The sequence below is a fragment of the Manis javanica genome, chromosome 2 (genome assembly GCF_040802235.1).
Source record: "Manis javanica isolate MJ-LG chromosome 2, MJ_LKY, whole genome shotgun sequence".
Taxonomy (NCBI): domain Eukaryota; kingdom Metazoa; phylum Chordata; class Mammalia; order Pholidota; family Manidae; genus Manis; species Manis javanica.
In genome coordinates, this window is record NC_133157.1 from 42307681 (window position 1) to 42331357 (window position 23677).

The following is a 23677-nucleotide window of genomic DNA, read 5'->3' on the forward strand; positions in this document are numbered from 1 at the left end:
TTCCTTTTCAAAACGTTCTTGAATATTGTTTGTGTTATCTTGTCGGTAACTAAAATAAGTGTATTGAAGAGAAAGGAAACCTGATCTTAAGGAGCCATACAGAGACCCGAGCCGCGTGTTGGCAGCTGGCCGAGGCAGAAGTGAAAGGGCCCTCCATGCGGAGCTCGGGTCGCCCAGGGGAGCCGAGGCAGTCAGTGGTGATCAGACCCAGGAAAGGGAGGGCCCTGCCGCCGAGTCTACCTCCCAAACGCGGGAGACCCTAGGGCTGGTACCCCGGGGCCTGCATTTGTCCACCCGCTATGCCGTCCGCACTGATGTCCAGGGCTCTATGACTCCAGGGGCGGCAACAAAAGCAGAATTAGACCAGCTTCTCTGTTTTTCTAGCACTGTGATTAGGTTCTTCCAGGATCTTAAAGGTAAAATATTACTATTTGGGAGAGTAGGTATCATTAGTTGAAAGTGGGTTGGATCTGGGCTTGGAGAGGAAGTGCAGAATTCTGGGTGAAAAGGAAAATCTGTGGGCCTTTAGAATTATGAGTTTTCCACAGGGCTTCCTTGTGATTTGGGAACCTCATTCATTTGTTTCGTTTATATTTGGAAAGCATGTTTAATGTCTTTTACCCTTCCTGTGTTTGCTGTGCATGAAGGGGGATGGTGGGAGCCCCTCAGAAGTGTCTGGGTGAGACACCCAGGGGTCTGGACCAGACACAGCCCCTGCCCCAGGAGGCCTGCATGTTCACCTAGTCGGCCAGATGTGACAGTGGTTTCTCCACTGGTGAATATGGACCCTCCAATTGCTTTAGGAACCAAAACTTAAAAAAGATGTTTGCTAGGCTGGAGCGGTATGTAGCGGGGTGCCCGCAGGTGCCTCGGCCGCCACAGAACAGTGCTGTTCTACGAGAAGCCCCATCAGAGAGGGAGTGCTGCCCTGGGAAGGATATTATCAGTGTCTGAGGTCTGAACTTACCATCGTCTTTTTCACATACACTTCTTGACCACGGGATAATCCAAAATCTGCTATTTTGGCTACATAGTTTTCACCAACTAAAATGTTCCTGGCAGCCAGATCCCTGTGGATAAACTGAAATTTAAAAAACAAACAAACATATATTTTCAGCACCATACTTGCTTTTTCACTTCATTTTGTTAGCACAAAGCCATAGGGGCAAGAACTTTGGGAAATAGAGCAAAGAGTATGAAAATGGATTTTATAAAGTCACCAGAATCTAGTTCCCTTAAAGATTTTCTCCAATATCCTCAGTAGATTGTGCCAAATGACCCACCACATCTTGGGAAAAACATTTCAGGAAAAAACCCAGGTCATTAAATCTTATTGCCAGGTAAACCCTCTACTATTGTACATTGTTTGGAGCCACAAGAAGCTAAAATCTGATAAGGCACCTTACCAAACACATATGAAAGGATTCACTACATAAATAATTTGTCAGTGGTGGGCATTTATTTCTATATAAGTGGATAGGATATTAACAGATTAAAATTATGGATGTTTTAAGAAGAACTAAAGAGAGAGGCTGACAGGCAAAAAACGTTATAAATTTAACTAAACTCAGATGCTAGAGAGAATTTCAAAGGAAAGATGTCCAGAAGCAAGGTCCTCATGACAAACCTGTTTTTGGCTCAAGTAGTCCATACCCCGGGCCACATCTGCCGCAAAGTGAAGCAGCTGCTGGGAGGACAGCGTGGAGGCGGTGCTGTTGGCGATGGCGAACGCTGGGTCGGTTTCCAGCACTCTGCTCTTGCGCAGGAAGTCCAAGAGGTTTCCATGGGGGGCATACTCGATGGCCAAGTACAGGTAGCCTGCAGGGAAAGGGTAAGACACTACCTTACGAATGGCCGTAAACCAGCTCTGATACATCTGCAATGTACTGTGGTCCTTGGGAATTGCTTCTAAAACTCAATTTTATCTAAGAGTAACACATCTGGAGGCCCCACCTCCAGTGATACTGAGGACGGATTGGATCAGTTCCATCCTTCTGCCATGCTCATGGGGCGCCCCACTTGAACTCAGGGTTCCCCTCTTTTCCACTCCCCGCACCCCCCACCAAGTGTGGACTACCGTGGAGGCCTGCCTAGATGCTGTCACCTACACAGTGAGAAAACCAAAATGAAATCATGGCATGCACTGGTTAGAAGATCTAGGACAGCTAGTCCACATCACCTTTTATTTTTTATTCAATATTGATTAAGAACCTAAAGTGAGCCAGGATGTTGTTCCAGTCTGTCTCTGGCTCTCCTTGAGGTTATTTGTACAACAACGATTCAGACTCCATAGCAGAAGGACCCAGAACAAATAACTTGCTTTCTCTCCTGCCTTCTGCTACTCCCTGAGACCCACATGGGGTCACCATGGTGCTGATGAGGCTGCTGGTCAACACTGTCTAGTGTCAGAGATTGCATTTTGCTTACAGAAACCAGAAAGCTCAAGCTTTTAGGAAAAAAACAACAATATATCCTAGAAGAAATTATGGTCCATTGTCCTTTTTATTCCAAATTATTTTCCTTTCTTAAAAAATAAAACTATCCTTTCTTGATAACAACATTGATCTTTAGAGCCAGTGAAAAGTGGCTTTACTGTCTTTTAAAGGTGTATTTTCTTGATAAAGCATTTCTTAAATTTAAAAAGTCCAATGAATTTAAACTTTAAAGATATTCTAAGAAATTGAAATTGTGACAAAAAAAAAAACGTCCTTTAGTACTTAATCCTATGGCACTATAGGGAAAGATACAACCTCAAGTCTGGTATAAATGTGCTTTCTCACTTCCATAGTGAATTAGAAATTTTAAGAGCCAACCAATTATCTGCTAATGTGATGATCAAGCAAAATTTTAAAAGATACCTATTTGTCTATTGTCAGTGGTTATTATTCTTTTTAACTTGCATTTACTGCTGTCCCACACTGATTACTATTTTTAGGAAATAGCTCAAAAATAAACATCATTAGTTCATTATTTAACCCAAGAGACATGATCTGGCTTTTAGAATTACATCCCTATTGGATCACAGAATGATATGTTGCTCAAAGCACCAGTATTTTTAGTTTAATAAATTGAGGAAAAGGAAGTAGTCTCTTTTCTACTGTTGGTACTGCAAAGTCAACAAGAGGTTGTCAAGTTTGTAAATAATTACCGTGTGGAGCTTTTTTGTGGAAGCAAACTTTTCCATGAGAAATTAAGTTTAAGTGTAGATTGAGAACTACAAACCCAGGTAACACACAGAGGTAAATCAATGGAAGTACTCAATAAATATGTGAATTAATAGTATAAGCTGCATTTTCAGAATATGTGTGACATCTGTCACTGTAAAACTCCAATGTAATTGTGTAGGGAATTATTTTGGGAAAAATAAAAGCCCAGTCAGATTTAAGATTATTAGTTTACCCTAAGCACTGTCAATGCTTCCATATTACAGTAGATTGTTGGCATTAGGGATGTAACATTCAGAGTATCAGTGTTTTGGGTGAGAAGACAGGCAGTTAAGAAAAACCAAAGCATTTCACTTTCCCTGGTGCTGAGGGCCCCTGCAGTATACCTAGAAGGAGAAGCTGAGAAGACCTGTGCGTTGGCAGGAGGGGCACGTAGGAGCCATGACGCCTTGGGGCAGCAGTGGCTGAACCACATCACAGAACAAGAGATCCAGCCATGGGACCTGCCTCCAAAAGAGGCCAAACCTCTGCAGTCTATAAATGCCACTAGACATTCAGATTGAAACTGCAACTTAAAAAAAAAAAAGATAAAATGGGGTATGTGGTGGGGACTTGATAATAGAGGGAGTCTAGTAACCATAATGTTGCTCAAGTAATTGTACATTAATGATACCAAAATAAAAAAAATAGATGTCTTTCTTAAGATGATTATCTTTCTAATTTCAATATGGAATGTGCCTGTTTTTTTAAAAAAATTCTGGCAGGAAGACAGGAAAGGAGCATCTTACCACGATGTTCACATGCTCCCAGGAGATTGATGATGTTTGGGTGGTGTCCAAGCTTACAGAGAACCTCCAGTTCCCCCGCAAAGTCCCTGTGGTCATCTTTGGAGGCATATTCTGGGAATAAAGTCAAGAATTGTGATCCTGATCTCTTACACCTCTTCAGAAACAACTGTCCCCTGCTGTTCCTCCAGACCTTCAGGAGCTCAGTCACTGTCAGGTCTGGAAAGCTGCACAGAGATCAAAGAATCACTAAGGAAGATACTTGGCACTTTTGACCCTTTAGGCTGATCCTTCTTTGTTGGGGGCGGCGGGGGTGGTGGTGGGGGCTGTTCTGTGCATAGTAGGATGTTAGCAGCATCTCTGGCTTCTACACACTAGACACCAGTAGCCCAAGCAAAAATGTATCTAGATATTGCCGAGTGTCCCTCGGGGCAAAATCACCCCTGGTTGAGAACCACTGCTGAGAAGTTTTTTTTGTTTAAGCTCTCAAATACCCAGGGAAATGATCTGGCAGAGATGGAGCTTTCTCTACTTTTAGACTCTAGCTTTCCTAGCTGGATCTACCATCCAGAGACAAATACGCTGAGGCATATAACCAAAGGTTCAGTGAAAATTCAGTAATACACACACCTTGATTATAATAATTCCAACTTGCTTTTTCACAAATCAGTCCTGCTTAAAAAAATTCAAATCCCAATGACATTTTTATAAAGGTCCTCTGGTAGTCAGGGAACTGAGTTGCATTTGCTTCTGTGCTTGTCATCCTGCCTCCCCACTAGCACTTGGTCAGAGGGACCAGCAGGCACCAACCAGGCTGGAGAGAAGGCTCTTTGCTGGATGCACAAACTGATCAGCCTTGAGTCGGTGACTGTGTTATTCTGTTTCTTGAAAAATGACACTGGTGGGGGGAAAGGTGGAAGAGGGATGCTGGTGGCTGTGTGCATGCTTGAACGTGCTTAGAAATTACAGAAAGGCTTCATATGGCTAAAAGCACCTGTAAGACTAACTGGCAGGCAATCCCAAGTCAGATGCCCTGTTCATACCACAGAGCATGAGGGTCAATGCCTTGGGAGCATTGTAAAAATAAAGTTCTTTATAATGAGGTTCCCTAATTTCAGTAACTTTCCCCTTAGGATGTGTCACTCTCACTGCAGAAGTTTTCTGCCCTGGTGCCCTGTTAAGCTCTTCTACCTCTTCATGTGGGCATGAGAGCGACAATCAGGCTTAGGTCAGATCCCACTAAAAATTAAAATTACAACTAGATTTTACAAGGTTCTACACTCATTCTCCTCTTAATATCCCTGCTTCTGCCTCAAATTCCCTAAATTTCTACTAAAGTAGAAAGCAGAAAAGAGATTTCTGGATGCTAGGCAAGTTTGTGTGTGTATGTTTGAAACATATTACTATCTTGGAGCATAGACACTATTTGTTTTCTGACGTCTTAACAATGCAGAAAGCAGCTATGGTTTAATAAGATTTAGGGTTAATCTTCATCTTAGGCTCAGTTTAGCGGTCAAACAGAAGGAAAAACCAAGAGTGGCCTTCGAGCCTATCTCATGGTGCTACCCCGACACCAGTCAGTCCTGCCCCCTGCTCCCGCCGCCACTCTCCCGCTGGCACCCTGGACAGCTACACTGCAGCTTTGCAGTCAAGGCGCACGTGTGCTGCTGTTCCACACAGAGGAGAAGGCAGCTAGCATTGCTACTACTGTCATTTGGCTCTCTCTTTAGTATCCAGTCTTGTTAAATGGGTAAGCACTATGTAGTCGAGATGAATACAGCTGGAAAAAATTTAGTTCTGGTGACCTTAGATCCTGGTTTCAAACTTGAGTGTCTAGAACAATCATTGGGAGCTTTTTAAACACAGATTCTTATGTGCCACCCAGAATTCAAATACAGTAGAACTGGGAGTTGGGTAAGCCCAACTAGATGCATTTCCCACCACGTCTCCAGGAATCTGGATACACAGAGCCCATGAAGACAGTGGCTCGCAAACGGTGGTCTCCACCCTCAGCATCAGTGTCACTTGGGAACTAATCAGAAATGCAGATTCCCTGGTCTTGTTCCGGAATTACTGACCCAGAAACCCTGGTACAGCCTAAAAGCTTTTTAACAAGCTCTCCAGTTGATTCTGATACAACTCCATTTGAGAACCACTGCCTCACGAGAAACTGTAGTGTTCCCCCACAGTGAGTGGTACGCAACAGAGACTAATCTGTAGTCTTACATCCCAGGGAATCCAGAAGGTGGTGTTTAAACAGCTCACACCTGCATGTTTACATCCTGACCCTGTCATGAGCTGACTGCAAGGAAACATCACCTTCACCGCCAGTTACACAAAAGAGCTGTGTCTGACACATGCCAAATCTTTGTTCAAAGAATGTAAGGAAAGATTCAACGGGAAGTTAAGTTTTCTCCACACCCTAGTGAAATGCTGACTTGATTTGGCCAAGCACTGACCTTTCATCCTTTTGATGGCAGCGTCCATCCGTAACCCGTCCTTCTTGATGCGTGCCTTAAGAACCTGGCCAAAATTACCCTCCCCAATCACATCTTGAAATTTGATGTCATTCCAGTCGAGCACTGGATAAATTGTGGGATCCGGGTTGTTTTTGGCCTTCCTGTTCAAGGCCAGAGTTCCTGAGTTGAACTGCACAGCTGGTTCTTCCCTCTGGAAAAATAATTTTTTCGTGATTTTGTGCCAAGATTTTTCATAATTCTAAGGTGCATAACACCTCCTGACTTATAGCCACACCAGGTGACAAAAGAAATTGTGTAATTCTAGAATGGAGATGGAAGTAGGTTTCACCTAAAGGCCCCCTCTGATGCAATGGCTGTCTACAGAACTGTATGGGCGCAGTTCTGGGCCTCAGTGGGAAAGCATGCCGTAGTAGATTAGCAGTGTCTGCAGAGAGCCAGAGAGGGAGGATTTTGGTATGCATGCCATAGCCTGAGATTCTCCAGTTAGTCACACTTGTGTTTCTGCTCTGCTGAATGGTCTGGTGTTCGGTTTTGGTTTGGAAAAGAACTCGGAGGCCCACCTGGGGCAGCCGCAGGCCACACCTCCGTGAGAGCTTCCCGAGCATCGTCTTGGCCCATTCTCGGCTCTCACTCTCTCTCCCTCTGTCTTGTCCTCAGTCTTGGAATCTCTCACGCCCAGAGCAGGCTGTGGCCCCGGGATGACTGAGGCTTGGAGGAGAGCCCGACACTGTCTCACCTTTTCTCCTGTATGTAACTGGCTGCCGACACATTATGGCAGAGCCTGGGTGGCATGAGGGGCGCCAGCATTCCCAACCCCCTTGCTGATCCTTCCTTTCCAGTAACAGCCTGAGGTGAGCCAGTTTTGGCATGTAAATATGCCAAATAATAAAATGGCCCTGGTCCTCCAGTGAGGGGAAGTGTGGGGCTCACATACATGAAGGTATACCTCATTTGGAACATGTAATTGTACTCAGTGTTTTACATACAGAATTGATAAAGTTGGGTACAAATTAATTTTACAGAGCTTGAAACCACAAACTAGAGAAATGTTAAGGCTGTAGAATAACAAAAGGATACAAATAGGGTGCCTATTGGCAAAGTGTGATTTTGTAAACCTTTGTTATTGGTCAAAATTCCTAGATAGAAGAATGAGACTGAGGTCTGGTTACCCTCATGTCCTTCCTTGCCAGAAATGTTCAGTTCTTTATAGTACAAGATAACTCTCTCTGCTGACTTATCACTAGGATGGCCTTTCATCATCTTGACAGGCACAGTCCTGTGTTAGGCCTGGTTTGCTGAATAATTAAGAGCAACCTTTTCATTTTCAAAATTATATAGTCATGCTGTTTATCTCCCATTTCATAATGGAAGCCAAATAGAAGAGACTTGCCTAAGGGAAATAATTGCTTTACAAGTAAATGTCCTGGTCCACATCTTTAAATCTGCATATATGTGGACTTGTACTTATTAGCTAGGAGGGAGATGAGACACTACCACGTTTTGAAAGGCTTGGGCCATTCTCCTTTGGACATTTGCCCTCTTCAGTTGCAACATGATCAGAAAGGCCAACAGCACCGTCAGGCAGGTCATTCCCGCCGAGCCGAGGATGGCTATGAGCAGCATCTTCCCGCCTCCGAGGTCTGCCGGTGCTGTGCAGGGGGACAGACACAGGAGAAGCAGCCGGGTTAGTTCCAGGGGAGGAGAGAAGCCAAGACTGTCTGTGAGAAGTTGTGGGCAGTGGGAATGTCCTGGCAGCCCCATTGCTGTGTGACCTTGGGCTATTCATTTATTTTCTGAAACTCAGTGGAGATGATTCTGACTCACAGGGTTGTTACAAGATTTTTTTTTTAGTGCTTTTAAATGGCAGTGTGTTAATCATTGTTGCATTTGTTCAAGTTTTATTTCCAAGTAGAGGCCCAAGCAGATACACATTGTAGAGTAGCAGCGACAGTGACTAACTGGATGTGTGACTTTGGGAAAGTGACTAAACCTCCCTGCACCTAGGGAAGCTTCCCAGTTCTACGAGGCTGAGAGCTTAGAGTCCATAAGATTGTTTTGTTTTGTTTTCTTGTTTTAAAAAGCTGACAGAGAAAACTTGAAGATACCAATAAGAAAGGGAAGGAAGGAAGGGGAGGGGAGGGAAACACAGAAGAGAAAAACCATTAAATTTAGGGCTCAGGTCAAAATAAACTATTAAAGGCTCAGATCTAATCCTTCCACTCCTTTTTCTTATTTCAGTTAAGATTAAACTCAATATATTCGTATGAAAATCAGCATGTAGAACATAAGTATTGTATTCTTCTGTGATTCTCTTTCCTTCATCTCTGTGCCTGTGGGCATGAAGAGATGTCTGGAATGGCACGGTGAAGATTTTTTTTTATACCTTGTTTTTAATTTTCCTGTTTGCATTTTATGTATAACTTGGATTTAGTTCCTGCATATTTTACCAAAACACAAGTAATTATAAAAATGATGCATTTATTAAGGATGCCATCTGAAAATTATGACTCTCTGTAGTTGGCATATTCATCATCCTTGGATGTTTCAAAAATATTCCAAAGATTCAGCACTGAAAACAGAGTTATGCCGTAAGCCCTAGTTAGCCCTCAAGAGAACCAAGAAGTTTTTGGTACCATAAGATTTCTGTAAAAATACTCAGTCCAAGTTATAAATGTGCAAAAATCACCATTTTCCTCTAACATCCCGCTGTTTCTGCTCCCTTGCACACACTGCGCAGTGCAGAAGGCTAGGAGGTGCCACTTCAGAGAGAGTTCAGAGGGGAGGCCCTCCAGGGGCTAGAGCCCCCCCTGGCCTCCTGGGGCCCTTGTTCATTCATTACACTCAACAGGTTTTATCAATCACAAACACTGGGCATAATGTGCTTGGCACTCTGAGGGATCTCCACTTTTCTCACAGGGCTTACTCTCTGGAGTGGGGTTAGTGTGGATGTGGACACATAATAACCCAGATCCAAAAAGTAAAAGAAAACTCAGAATAGCTTAGTGCCATTCAAGCTAAAAGAGAAGTTCATTTGAGAAGGAGTGGAGTGTGGTTCCTGAAGCCTCCCACTGAGCACCTGCACAAGTCTGCCTCCACTAAGCAGGTTCCACATGCTTTCTCCACAGAATCAAGTTCATATTACTCAGAGCTTCAACTGCTGGATGGGGAGTGCAGATGGGCTAATTTAGTCTGAGGTTTAGTACCAGAAAATGGATCAACAGTGTAGCCTTCCCAGGGGTATTTTCATTCTAAGGATCTATCTAGATAGTGGAGCCTATTAGGACAAATGAATCATGTCATGTGACATGCCTGTGGGGTGAAGATCTTAAGACGGTGGGAATTTTCTGATAACTCTCCACAAGTGCTCCTGTGTCAATACCCGCCCACTCTACCAACCTTGGGATTGAGAGAGAGTCATCAGTTCATGAGAAAAGGTTGGGTTGCTTGACCCTATGTTGTTCTCGGCAAAAATGTCCACCTGGTAAGCTGTTTCAGCCTCTAGGCCCTTAAGCTGGTACTGGGTAATGGTGGCATTCTTGATCTTCACATCAATGTGCTGGTCTTGACTCTTGCTCTGAACCTTGTAACGGATGATAATAGAAGAAATAGAATAGCCATCCAGGATTGTCCAAGAGATCACAGCTGAGGAGTCTGTGATATTAGAAATCTTGATGTTTTCTGGTTGAGGAGGGAGAACTAAAAATTAAAAAAAGAAAAACAATGTTTTATGTAAGATATCCTGCCATCTCTTAGAATATTATGCTTTTGAGAGAGAATGAATGTCAGTTCATTAACCATGAATGGCAAAGAGGTGCTCTGTCAGGTAGTAATTCCAATCAGTTGGTAGTAGACTCCCTGAAGATTTGCCAGAATGGCACAAGGCAGGAAAATGGCTATACAAGTTTCACACATTTTCCATCCTTACATTAAATTAGGACCTCAGAAATTCTGTTACTCCACAAACATATATTCTACTGTTCTTGATACTGGGTAGAACAGAAAGATTATGAGAGCTAACATTTATATAGTCATATGTTCCATATATCAACTCCTTTTCTCTTCCTAGCAATCTTACCCTAAGTACTGAGTCTCAGAGAGGTAAAGTGACCTGACCAAGTCTCAAAGCTATAAAGTAGAAGAAACAGGATTTAACTCCTGGCAGTCTGATTCCATAGTCTTAGTCACTGTCCCAACAAAGCTATCCTTGCTCTGCGTGCATTTTTGGAAAACTAGTAAGTCAGTGTATACATAAGAAAATGTGTTAAACATTTAACAGACAAAGTGCTATAGGAATTTGGGGAAAAGATCACATTCTACTCAGCCTTAGGCAGGATGAGCGAGAGATACTGTGTGGCTTTCTGCATGTGAGGATGGCAGGCACAGAAGCACCCCTGCACTCTCACTCAAACCGCTTTCCAAGAAAGCGCACAGACATGAAGGGAAGTTTGTGACCCTATAAAGCCTATTTGACCCAAGGGAAGAATGCACCCAAGGTTTTTGCCCTTGATAGTAACTGTATATTTGTGAGGCTGTTTACAAGGGGTTTCCATATGCAGGTGCTCTCTTGACCCTCATAACCCCATGGTAGGTAAGCAGTGCTGAGATTTTTATTATCTGAATCTTAGAGGTGAGGAACCTGAGACTTCGTAAGGGTAAGAGGCTTGTACTGGTCCCAGTAAGCAAGTAGAAGACCCAGCCATTTCACTCCATATACTACTGTCTTTCCACATAAAAATCACTGCTTGTAAGCAAATCAGAACCTTCAAGAATGTCTTAAGGTACATTCTTTCTATTCAGAATTCTCTGTGATACTTCTTCATTCTAAATTTTCTTTTTCCAAGATGTTGATTCCCCATGTCATACTCCTTAGGTAACTGTGGCAATTTATGCAAAGCAGACCTTGGATTTTGAGCCTTCCAAATCTGATTGTCATTTTCTATGTCTAACCGGTGGTAAGTCATCCAAAATCACAGTTGATTAACCAACAGGTGTGTTTTAACTTCCTTTGTTTACCTTACCAAGTTATTTGCATATTTTTATGAAAATATAAAATAACCTTCCTTCCCACAAGAAAATTATAGATTATTAGGACTCAACATTTTCAGATTACTGTGAACATGCATTTTGCATTTGTAGAGTTGTGCCTCAGAAACATTTCAACATCATAAACCACTGGCATTTTAAGCCTGTCACAAAAAGAAGCAGTGTCTCACAGACACCTATAGAAGAATGAATATAATTTTGGTGCCCACTAAAAATGATAAATTTGCATGTACCAGTTTACCCTTTTTATGCCCAAAAGAAATCACCCTTTGGGCTAGCTTACTGCACCTCTGATTTACATTCAGTGAGTCTGAACCCAGCAGTCTACAGATTCCTCAGGTGACTCTAATTTCTAAAACACTTTAGGAAATGCTAATCAGATCGTAAGCAATTTAGAAGTGGAATATGACTACTAAAAGAATTCCAAAAATTGATCTCTCTTTGAACAGCTGGTTGCCCATCCAGAGACAAAAGGGTAGCATGGTTTGACAAAACAAACAAACAAACATGGAACTGAAATGCAACTTAGAGTCTTAATACCATACTAGTTGTATAACTGTGATCAAGTTATTTAGCCTTCCACCTTGCCTAAGGATCCTCATCTGTTAAATGTGATGATAATTCCTACTGTACTTTCTTCATTTAAGTCATTGTAAGTGTCAAATGAGTTATTCTGGATATTCAAAAAATTATACACATATTTTTACATATGTTGGGGCCAGATGCCAAGTCTAATTCATTCCACTCCTTACACTTGGACCAGATAGAACTGCTAGGCTGGGCACCAACATAAACTTTATAACTGGAAACATTGCTTTTACTTCTGAACAGCCTATATGCAAGATCAGCCAATGCCAACAACATAGCATATTAACAAATATCTCAGTTAAAACTGAAGTGTTGTCACCCACATCCTCCTTGCCCTAATTTCCTGATCCTATACGGACCAGCTCCCACCCTGCCAATCAACATCTCTACTACTACCACCAGCATAACACCCTCACCCCATCAAATTCACACAACCTCCCAAGGCAAGCCAACTTTCAGTGATTACTAGTTAGTTTTCATTTAATCCTATAAATATGATAGCTGATGATGTGGTTTTGATCATGTATAATTCTAATGAGGGTAAAACTTATATAGAAGAGTGAATGAACATCTAGACAACTTTGAAAAAGAAAGTAGTGATTCACCCAACAGTTACCAAGACACTTCATAAATCTATAGTAATTGAAACAGGTTGGGAATGGTACAGGCAAAAACACAAAGAACAAAAACGAAGATCAGTGGAAGAGAACAGAATGTCCAGAAATGCAAAACCAATACAACTGGGCATATGATACAGAAAGAATCACAAATCACTAGGGGAACTATTCAGTATACAGCACTGGGACCATTAGCTCGCCATATGTGAATGAATAAGATTGAAATAAAAAAGATTAAAATACACCATGACCTAAAATAATATCCCTATATCTTAAAGACCTAAATATGCAAAACAAAACACTAAAACTACTAGAAAAATTATACAGAAAATGTTTATGACTTTGGGGTAGTTATTATCTCCAAACAAAAAGTAGAAACCATAAAGGTAAATATTAAAAGGTCTGATTACATCTACATGTAACATTTATGGAGTAAAAGACACCACAAACAAGGTGAAAATAAAGAGACTAGGAGAGTATATTTGCAATGTATTTAAAAAGATGAGTATCCAAATTGTATAAACAATTTTTACAAATCAGTAATATAAGACAACCAATAGCAAATGGGCAAAGGTTATCAACAAATACATAAAAACAAAGAAATCCAAATGCCCAAGACTCTCAACCTTGCTACTTATCAAGGAAATGGAAATGGAAATTAACAGTGAAGTACCACTTTTTACCTTTAAGACTGACAAAAATAAAAAGGTCCAACAATATCAAGTAATACAGATACAGGGAGAAGATATAGATACAGAGATGGATATGGGGAAAATGGTACTCTCCTCAACTCCTGGGCATAATACACACTGAAGAACATTTTGTAGGGAATTTGCTCATTAGTTCTACTTCTGGACATGTTCCCTAGGAAAGCTCTGACATTTTTGCATGGGGACATGCTCTATATAAGGATAGTCATTGAATTTTTGGTTGTGATGTTTTTTAAAAAAAAGGAAAAGAAAATAGAAAACCCATATGTCCACCTAAAAGGGAATGGATAAGTACAATAATATCGTACTTATGTTATACAGAAGTTAAATAAGCATATGCCAGGTCTAAAATTAACATGGATAGATATAAATCACAACGTTTCTTCAATAAAGATGAAGAAAAAGTTTGTGTATGTGCCCTTATGGATGTATGTAGTGCAGTAAGTGGACAACATTGAATGAAAAGATACATAACAAACTCATAATTTTGGTTGTCTCTGGGGAGAGGGGAACAGAAAGAGTAGGGATGATGGTCAAAGGGGATTTTGATTTATCTGTACTGTGTTATTACTTCCACAAATCAACAAAATGGCTGAAAGCAAATAGGACGAAATGTTAACAGCTGTTAATCCTGAGTGGTAGGAATGGGAGAGTTCGTTGCATTATTCTCTGCACTGCTCTGTAACTTTTAAATCGCACAGTTTTTTTTTAAAGATGAAGAATCCCTGAATGCTGACAGAACAGTCGAGACTCCCACATGTCACTGATGTAAGTAAGAAGGGAGAGGCTGGAGAAACCCAGCCAGTTTCCACATCTGTGACCGAGGAAGTACAGCTGCAGCTGAAGAAGAAAGCCTCCAATTTTGGGGGTTGACATAGGACCCCATAATCCTAACCTAAGTGGTAGTTGGTGTGGCTTTCCAGTCTTTCAAGGACTCCAAATGCAAAGTTCACAGGCAGTGAATCAAAATAGAATTTCTGCTTAATGATGAAAAACTTCCAATACTACAAAGAAACCCAAGAAATTCCAAGGAATTTTAAATGACCAATCTAAAAAAGAAAAAACTCTGAGCTGCAGAATATTTTGAAAGAAAATTGGTTTTTTTACCCTCAGATATATATAGTAACTCGAACAATGATCTGTTACAAAGATTTTTCAAGCAAAGGTACTTGGCTTTTAAAACTGAGAAAGACCCATCTGCTATTAATCAGCACCTGAGTGCATAGGGATAGTGGCCATCCTGAAGTGTCCTGTAACATAGTCAACAAGCCCTAAAAAACCTTATTAATGTTATTAATTTATTTAATAAATCACTCCATACCAAGGAGAGGTAAATTTTAGCATAGTCCTGCCTGAATTATTGCAGCTGCAATCCATGGAGCTTTCCTATCACTGGTTAGTAAAATGATTCGGTGCTTGGGGTGGGGGCACTAATTAGCCTTCACTTGCAACTAGCTGCCTTTTATGGTTTCTAAGAAACAGTCTTAAAGTGATGACAGACAAGTGAAAATAGCAGTAGCCAAATGTCATTCAGGCAAGGCTGGGCCCGTGAGTTCCTTACCATCGCTCAGGGTCCACGCGGTGAGAGCCTCGCTCCATTCCCCCTGGGCCTTGCTGTTGACTCTGGCTCGGACTGAGTACTGCTCCCTGGGATGCAAATTGTTAAGTAGCACTGAAGTCAAGTTGCCTGGTACTTTGATATTCTGCTGATCACTCTTCATTTGCACAGATCTCCTCTCCACTTCAACATAAAAGTCATCTTCTGAGCTTGGAAATATTGGTTGCCAGGTCAAATTTAGAGTGGTCTGACTTTTCGGTAGGAGACTGAGACCTCTTGGAGGGGGGAGACCTAGAAGAAACCAGAACGATCACTCTTTCTACTTAGGGTAAGGTGACAAACAGCCCCAGTGGGCAGCTTTACAGAATTACCGTGGCTTCTAGATATTAAACAGCTGCACAAGCTATCAAAGAAACAAAAGCTAGCAGCTTTTTTTCTACCAAGATTTCAAATCTTTACAATAATTTAGTATGCAGTTTGCGTAACTGTAATAGGAGAATAGAAACCCTTCAGAGAACAACTTGGAAATTTTTCGAGAGCTCTAGAAATGACCATATGCTTTGGCCCTATAATCTATCTACCCAGGATTTATCCTGAAAAAAATAACCCAAAGGAAGAAAAAAAGCCTCTGTGCATGAACACGTTCATTGTATTATTATTTATAATAGCACACAATCAGAAGAAACCTAAATGTTTCAAATAGGCAAATGCTTTAACAAATGATGTAGCTAATGGATTTCATGCATAATTGGAAAAGTATGGAAGCCCAATAAAAATATTTAAAATACATGAGAAAAAACTCTGATTGCAGCCTGGTAAGTTATGTCTACAACTGGTGAAGGTTAACAAGGAAACTGATAAAAATAAAAACTGGATTTTCCAAGGTTGTGGGACTGTGAATGATTCTTCAATGTTTCTGATACAATTTTGGGTGATACATTTTAAAGCACTTTCAGGGTTAGTTCCCTTAGCAAGGAGGACCCCAGGCACCCTGACCACTGTGGGGTGTGGGGTGGGGTCCAGCCTGGCCCTGCTCTGATCACGTGTTGCCTGACCAGAATATCCACAGGAACCTGGGCTACCCAAGAACTGAATGGAAGCAATACGGCTTTTGAAATCAAAGAGACAGGAGCATGCCACTTTAGTTTTGTGACCTTGGAACATTCATAAACTCTCCAAGTTTACCTTTAATACAAAATGAAAGTAGTCATCTTCTGTACTCAGGAGTAGTAAATGGATAATGGATATGAAAATACTTGGAAGGTGTTAGGAGCCCTATTAGCATTCCCTCCCACCCTCCCTCCCTAAGATGTCATGTCTTGTGTCAATGGACAGATGGGGAACCTTTGTGTTTTAAGTTAATAATAGTAAATCGATATTTAAATTCCAGATGTAAAACATAGAATAGGGATCCTCTATCTCATGCATTCTCACTGAGGACATTACTGCTCCTAAGGGGGCAAAGATTGGTTCATGGGTCTGAGAACCTTTTAGATATTACAATGGTTTGTGAATTGGCACATATAAACAGATCTGTGATATTAGAATTTATGGCAGGTGGGGCATTAGGACAAACAGACATTTTGTCCTAAACACAAAAATAACTAAAAAGCTCCTTAAGGGGCAATAATTTAAGAGAAAAAATAAAGTTGAGAAACTGTTCTAATTCTTAGCTAGAGGTAATAGGGAGGGTCTGTTGTCATCCAACGGAGAGAGTGACCCTCACTCATCATTTCTGACTGTCCTTAGATTAGGGAGAAGCAGCAATCAGATCCTGCAATTTACTTAACACTATGCGAAAGCAATAGTTATTATTCTCTATAATACTCTGCAAATTAAATAGTTATTGGAACTATTGAATATTATATTCTTATTACTATAAGTAGTTATTAGTCTCTGTAACCTTTGCAAATTGAGAGAGGAGGTGTCAACTCCTTTTCTCAGCTTTAAATTTTAAGTTCCAAAATAAACCACCCAGACCCGTGAGGCAGGCTTACAATGACAGAGCAGGACAGAGGGTCGGCCTTTGGGAACATACACGTAAACCTTCCAAGCCTGTGGTGGTTAGAGGAGTAACTCGATACAGAGTCGCTACCGATTTCCTTTCCTTCGGGAACAGGGCTTAGCCTTCACCCCTCCCTGCCTGTCCCCTTTCTGCCGTGTGTTCAGAGTGTGATCTCTTTTCCCTCCTCCTGGCTCCACTACTCAGTCAACACACTTACAATAAATAGTACAACTGCCAGATGATACGAATTAAAAAACAAACATCAACATTCAAATGATGGGAAAAGAAGAACCTTCAATAATTCTCTTCCCACCCACCCCTGAGAACTATTTTGAAATACTCCAAGAGGCCTCTAAATACCTCCTCCTGGCTGGAACATATTCTGAGGGCTGAAGACAGTACAGTGTGGGGTCTGTGAGTGCTTCACGTTCTGTTCCATAAATGCTTTCCATCTGAGTCACACTACGGCCTTCCCCTTTTTGATTCATCAACACTGACCCAAGAGAGAATTAACTACCATTTGCCTTTTAGCTGCAACCTGACCACATATCAGAGGCCCCTTTGATTATAGTTACGGAGATCCCTTTATCCTATAACTTATATAGAGTTTCTGGTGGTTTCTGTTTTTGTTTTGTATTCACCACCAGGAAACCATTTCCTACTGTGTAATGTTTCTACAAGCACCAGTTTTTGAGGCCCATTTGGTCTTCCAAGGATGCTGCTGGTCAAAAGAGAACTAAGTGGGGCATGTGCAGTGGCGAGTCCAGAGGGAGGGCGTGCCCTGCAGAAGAGCTGCCTGGTCCTTCCGGCTTCTCACTAAGTCCTTCCCAATTCCTTTGCCTTTAGTAAATGGACTACGCAATAGGAAGTTATCAATTGTAATAAAGAAATAGTGCCTTTGGGCTCCTAGGTAATAATAATAATAATTAGAGAAACAAAAGGATGCTCAGTCTGCAGGCCTACACGGTGATGGCTGAACCGTGGGCAAGTTAGTAACCACTCTGAGAGTCTACTTTCCAATCTATAAAGTGAAGAAGATGATAATTCTACCTTCAAGGTAATGGAATTAAGTATATGTGAGCTTAAGCTGAAACTGTAAAGCTATGACCAGGAGAAAGTAGCCAATGATTATACACAGTGAACCCTGGAAGAGATCCTTGCAAGGGATCACTTTAGTGTTTCAGAGGAGGGTGCCTGGGTGGCAGAAAGCTGGAGTCCAGATTAGCATCAGGGAGCCTTCGTACATGCAAGAGCTTCTCACTTAACACAATGGAAAGCCAATGGATACTAACATTGATCAAAGAAATGTTGCTGCATATCTTAGAATGTGTGGACCCAGGACTGGTCACACCAAACATCACTTACAAACTTCCTAGAAATGCAAGTCTCGAGCCCCAAACCTATTGAATTGGAAACTCCTGGGATAGACATGTGTTTTAATAAGCTCCCTAGGTGATTCTGATGGACAGGGGCAAGAATGTTGGAGAACCACTGATTTAGAAACATGGAGATACATCCTATAAGAAATAACTTGAGGAGATAAAAGTGGCTGCCTATATAGAAACAGGACTGGACGGGTGGGAACGGGACTGATGTTCTTTAGATAAAAGCCTTTCTTTCTATTTGATGTTTTAACTATGTGCATGAATTACTTTGAAAAATTAGAACTTAGTTTTGAAAATAAACCATCTGGGATTTCTGAAGTGATTATGTGGCAAGAACCTGGCCTGGGCCCTTAAGATGGAAACAGGAAGCTGGTGGTAAAACCCAGGAGCCAAGACTCAGCACAGTTGCTACTAACTAAATCCCAACTCCTGGGGGATGGCCCTGCTTCCTGAAGACTCATCTGCTTCCCTCTCGGCCCCTTGGAGTGCTGCAGACACCCTCCCCCAGGGAGACAGACCAGGAGGACAGTCCAAATAAAAGAACGCTTTGGCTCCAAGTTGCTAGCCTTCCTGTCACTTCCCCACCCATTCAAAAGCAAACTCCTTCCACCTCTATCCCCACCCACCCGCTCACCCACCACCACCCTTCCTGGTCTTCCTTCCTCTTTCCCCTTCCTTCCCCTCCCACCCAGCTCAGGAATAAATGCTGTTTGCTTCAACTGACCGATAGAAGCTGTCGTGAACCGTCTCACGGGTCCAGGATGCCCTTCCCCGCCCTCTCCACGCCGGACCAGCTGCACGCAGAGCTCATATTCTGTTCGAGGTTCCAAATAATTGAGTGTAACAATCTCATTTGTCACTGAGAAGAGAGAAAATCCAAGAAACTTAAGTTGGCATTGTTTTACATTCTTTACACTGGAATGTTGTTTGTGATGTGAACTGTTTGGTTTTTAAAAACACAAATTCTTAGTGGAACAGGCAATTCCACCTTCAGGGCCTCACCATTCCTAATATAAGGAAAATAAAGCTTTTTAAAGGAAGTTTCCAGATTACAATGTATGCATTAACATAAATATCTCTGTGCCACTTATCATTTCTGCTCTAGTGATTTTCTCTTAATTTGTAGCATAAAATCACACAGATCTTCAACTATATGGCACACCACTCAGATTTAAGGAAAAACAATCTCAGAATATTATAAAATAATTTGATTTCTACTGTTTTCAAATACAGTTATTGCAACCAAGCCATCAAGAGAAGAGACTCTTCCAGGGTTTGTTTACAGTGACTTGGGTAACGGATTTGTAATGGTCAAATCACTACACATGAGGGGTTCTGAAGTACTGGAAAACAGATCCCACAAATTAGTGATATATGCTTCTTTTCTCCTTAGCTATTTGTTTTCACTAGCCTGTTTCTCCATGGATATTGCAGAGGTAGATAATTGCCTTACCATATGATACATTTCCAGTTGTCAGTGTTTAAGAGTTCTTAGAAGACAACTTTGTGGATATCCACTTACAGAAGGAGATAATAGACTATTCCCACCATATGAAAAAAATAAAAAGCTGCTTTTTAATAAGACCTAACCATTGATATTGATTGCTGGAAACATAAATCCATCAAATCAGCCTTCTATCACTGGGATTCTGAATTTGGTTGAGTCTGCAATGGAATGTGAAGAGCTCAGTAATAATGTCATGACATTATTTAGTGAACCCAGGTCAGCTATCATTATTAAGCTGAAAACCATCCGTTTGTTATCCTTTTTTGTAACTTCCTCAGTTATCCACATACAGTGTGTAGAGAGCCCTTTTTAGGAAATCACAGGTATAGTGAGACAAGTACCAGCAGAGGGATGCATGCTAACCTACAAGCCCAGTAGTGGCAGGTCTCTCTATAAGATGGCACAATTAAAACAGCATGGCCAATTGATAATGCTCAGCTTTCTTTTTAAATATTATGATTTTACATCATTGGGCAACAAACAACTGTAATCTGTGTTGTAAACTAAATTTAACAAATAGGTAAATTTAACTGTTTTCATGAACTTTCAACATTTTATCACATTTTATTTTTTTTCTTTCAGGAAGTTGGGAGGGAGGCATGTAGCACTCTTTGCCCACAGCCACCACTCCCCTGCACCAGGCCAGTCTGCCACAGCGCAAATGTTTCAAGTCCAAATTCCTCTCAAACTCTCTGAGCATAAGGAGCCTGCCGGCAGGACAAGACTCTTATTGAGAAAAAGAATAAATAATTCAAGAGAGCAGCAACAATCCCCCCTCAGTAATTCTCTTTGCCTTTCCAGTAGGTCCTGGGCTTCCTGTTACCGTATTTATGACATAAACATGTATCTTTTACCATAACCAAGCAAGATAGATTAACTAGATGCAGAGAAGCCTGGTAAGGAGCTACTGGTAAAGGACTACAGATACAGAAGATGGTTCTGTGTCCCACAGTACATCATGACTTCCAGAACATTAGCTCCAGGACTCAGAGGACCCCCCACTTTTCCCTGAGTACTCTGAAATGGAGCCTTCTTCCACCAGAGGGTTGAGACTAGGAGAAAGGATTTCTACATTTGGGGAAAATTTCTTTCCTAGTGCCACATCTCCAGCTGGAACCATTCTGCCCAAACCTTACCTTGAATATGCCGCCAAGCTTCAAAATGATTAACAGGTTTATATAAAAGCTTCTTGGATTTGATTGGTCCATCCCCAAAGTAAGGCTCAGAGCTGATGTTGATGACAGCAAAGTTATGTCCAGTGTCGATCACGTTTGGGGCATTCAGGGGCTTTGGAAGAACTAAATAAAAGTTCAACAATTGGGTTAGTACTTACACTTTGGGGTTTTGTTGCTCTTAGGTGGTGGCAGAGGGTGAGAGCCATTACACTTCCTCCAAGCCCTCTTAGACTTCTCTGCTCAGACTCAGGGCGATCACCTGCTCTGTGATCTCTCCACTTTGCTCTTGCCCCTCTAAACCATTATCCAATCAAACTGCTTTCTTAAAATATAAGCACACCTCTGCTCAAGACTTTTCAATGGATTCTCATTATACTTAGAATAAAATCTAAAATTTATCCAGTGGCCTACCAGGCCTTGCACAATCGAGCCCCTGCTGCTGCTTTCCCTGACCTATGACCTTCCAGTTCATCCCACTAACTGCACCAAGCTCCTTTCATCTCAGCTTCTTTGTAGCTGCTGTCCTACCCCCAGGGGATGCTCCAGACCTCCCACTATTCTCTGGTCATCTTGTCCTGGCCATTCAGCTCTCAGCTTTGATGTCACTTTTTCATGGAGGCTACCTCAGATCCGTAGGCTCTGGTGTCATATACCTTCTGTTCCTTCATTGCAATTTTCAGAATTTATTATTCATAGTGATACTACGTGTGCTCTCCCTCTGCCCCTCTTTTTCTTTTTTTCTTAAAGCAACACATTTATTATCTTACAATTCAAGTCAGATATGGGTTTCACTGGGCTATAATCAAGGTATTGGCAAGGCTGTGCTCCCTTCTGGAGGCTCAAGGGGGGAATCTGCTTCCTGGTCTTTCCAGCTTCTAGAAACTGCCTTGTACCCCTTGGCTCACGGCCCCTTCCTCCATCTTCAGTGTCAACAATGTCGTATCTTTCTGACCCTTCTTCCATTGTGATACCTCTTTCTAACTACAGTCAGGAAAGTTTCTCTGCTTTTAAGGATTCATGTTATTAGACCCAAATAATGCAGAATAATCTCTGATCTCAAAGACCATGCATTCTCAATGGGGTGGAACAGCACAATCAGGGAGGTGAAAATTGGTTCTCAGGGAATGAAAAAATCTTAAATTTTACAATGGCTTGTGGCCTTCCAAATGGCCACAGTATATAAACTGATATATAGCCTGTCCAAGATATTAGCATTTTATCATGATTAGAGGAGAGTTTGGAATAAGATTTCTAAAGGGCCTCTCTGGTGGGATGATAATAAAGAGTTTGTAAAACTCTGCACTGGACTCCATGGATGTTTGTGCTCCATCAATGTTGTCAACTGAATAATTAGCTCTGTACCCTCAGTAGCCCAACCTTCTTAGAAATGCATAACTATTATCTTTTTTCCCTCCCCAAGAACATATGTTACTTACATAATGTAGAATCTCAGATTTCAGGGGACATTCAATGTTCAATAATTCTGCCTTTCTCCATCTTATTGCTTTGACCCACCATCCTTAGAGATGACCTTCAAGTTTTTGCTCATCATTATCATCTTCTTCAGGAAGGCTGATACTCCATTTAATATTAGTCACCCCTCTAGCCCTGCCCCAGCATTCTCTATCCCCATTTCTGCCTTAGTTTTCTCCAAGGCACTTAGCATTTTAGCAATGCTAAATGCTTACATATCTTTTCACTGTTTAAATATTTACTTATTTGTTCATTGTTTATTTTCCCATAGGAATGTAAGCTCCATGATGGAAGAGCTTTTTTTTTTTTTGAATCATTCACTGCTGAATTCCCTAGAACAGGGCCTGAAATGTAATGGGCCTTCAGTACCTTCTATTGACTAAGTGAATGATGATATAGGAGGAAGTTCTCCACGGTCAGGATAAGAAGGCCAGTAACCCTAATCAAGCAGTATCCCTGTCTGGAGACAGGCCATGCAAATGTTAAGTTAGGTAAGACTGCATACACATTTTACTTAGGTCATTTTCTGAAAAGAAGGCACTTGCATGAACAAATCCATTCTTTAAGCCATGCTTCAATGACTGTATGATCAATGATTATACAATAATTTGAATGATCAGATAAGCCACCTGTTTGTTTAAACCATAGATGCATGTTTAATTATAGCCATTAGTGACAGTCTCTTATAAAACTGACACTTTCATAAGAGTGAAAACATTACTATAAAAGCTCCCCCTTAGTAATTTTATCATTTTACTTTTTGTCTTTTAATCATTTTATTGAGATATGTATATTGTAAAATGCAAAATCTTAAGTGCATTTAACTCAAGGGACTTTATCTACATACATACCTATGTAACCACTAGCCAGATTGAGATAGAGAATATTTCCAGCCCTCCAGAAGTACCCTTGTGCCCTTTCCAGTCATAGGGAACTAATCTTCTGACTTCTGTCACTATAGGTTGGTTTTTGCCTATGCTTTAGTTTTGGATAAATGGAATCATAAAGCATGTATTTTCTTTTGTTCATTATAATGATCTGAGATTCATACATATTGCTGCAGGAAGTCTTTTTTATTGCTGCATAATATTCTGTTGTATAGTATTGTGGGCTGAATTGTGTTCCCCCAAAATCCATATATTGAAATCTTAACCCCTAGTACCTTCTGATGTAACTGTATTTGGAGG

The 23677-nt window shown here is 41.2% G+C and overlaps 1 protein-coding gene across 4 annotated transcripts in view; it reads right to left on the bottom strand.

Moving 5' to 3' along the window:
• The window catches only part of TEK (TEK receptor tyrosine kinase), a 99947-nt gene that overhangs the window by 7289 nt on the left and 68981 nt on the right, over positions 1–23677 (bottom strand). For 3 of the 4 annotated variants that reach the window (XM_073228413.1, XM_073228412.1, XM_073228410.1), the window contains 9 exons: positions 20979–21140; positions 19060–19194; positions 14949–15236; positions 9826–10125; positions 7924–8078; positions 6409–6619; positions 3953–4063; positions 1628–1818; positions 968–1081 (listed from right to left, as the gene is read on the bottom strand). In XM_073228413.1, coding sequence (XP_073084514.1) covers positions 968–1081; positions 1628–1818; positions 3953–4063; positions 6409–6619; positions 7924–8078; positions 9826–10125; positions 14949–15236; positions 19060–19194; positions 20979–21140 — 1667 coding nt within the window. The remainder of the gene's footprint in view (positions 1–967; positions 1082–1627; positions 1819–3952; positions 4064–6408; positions 6620–7923; positions 8079–9825; positions 10126–14948; positions 15237–19059; positions 19195–20978; positions 21141–23677) is intronic. The other variant, XM_073228411.1, reaches the window with a different exon arrangement.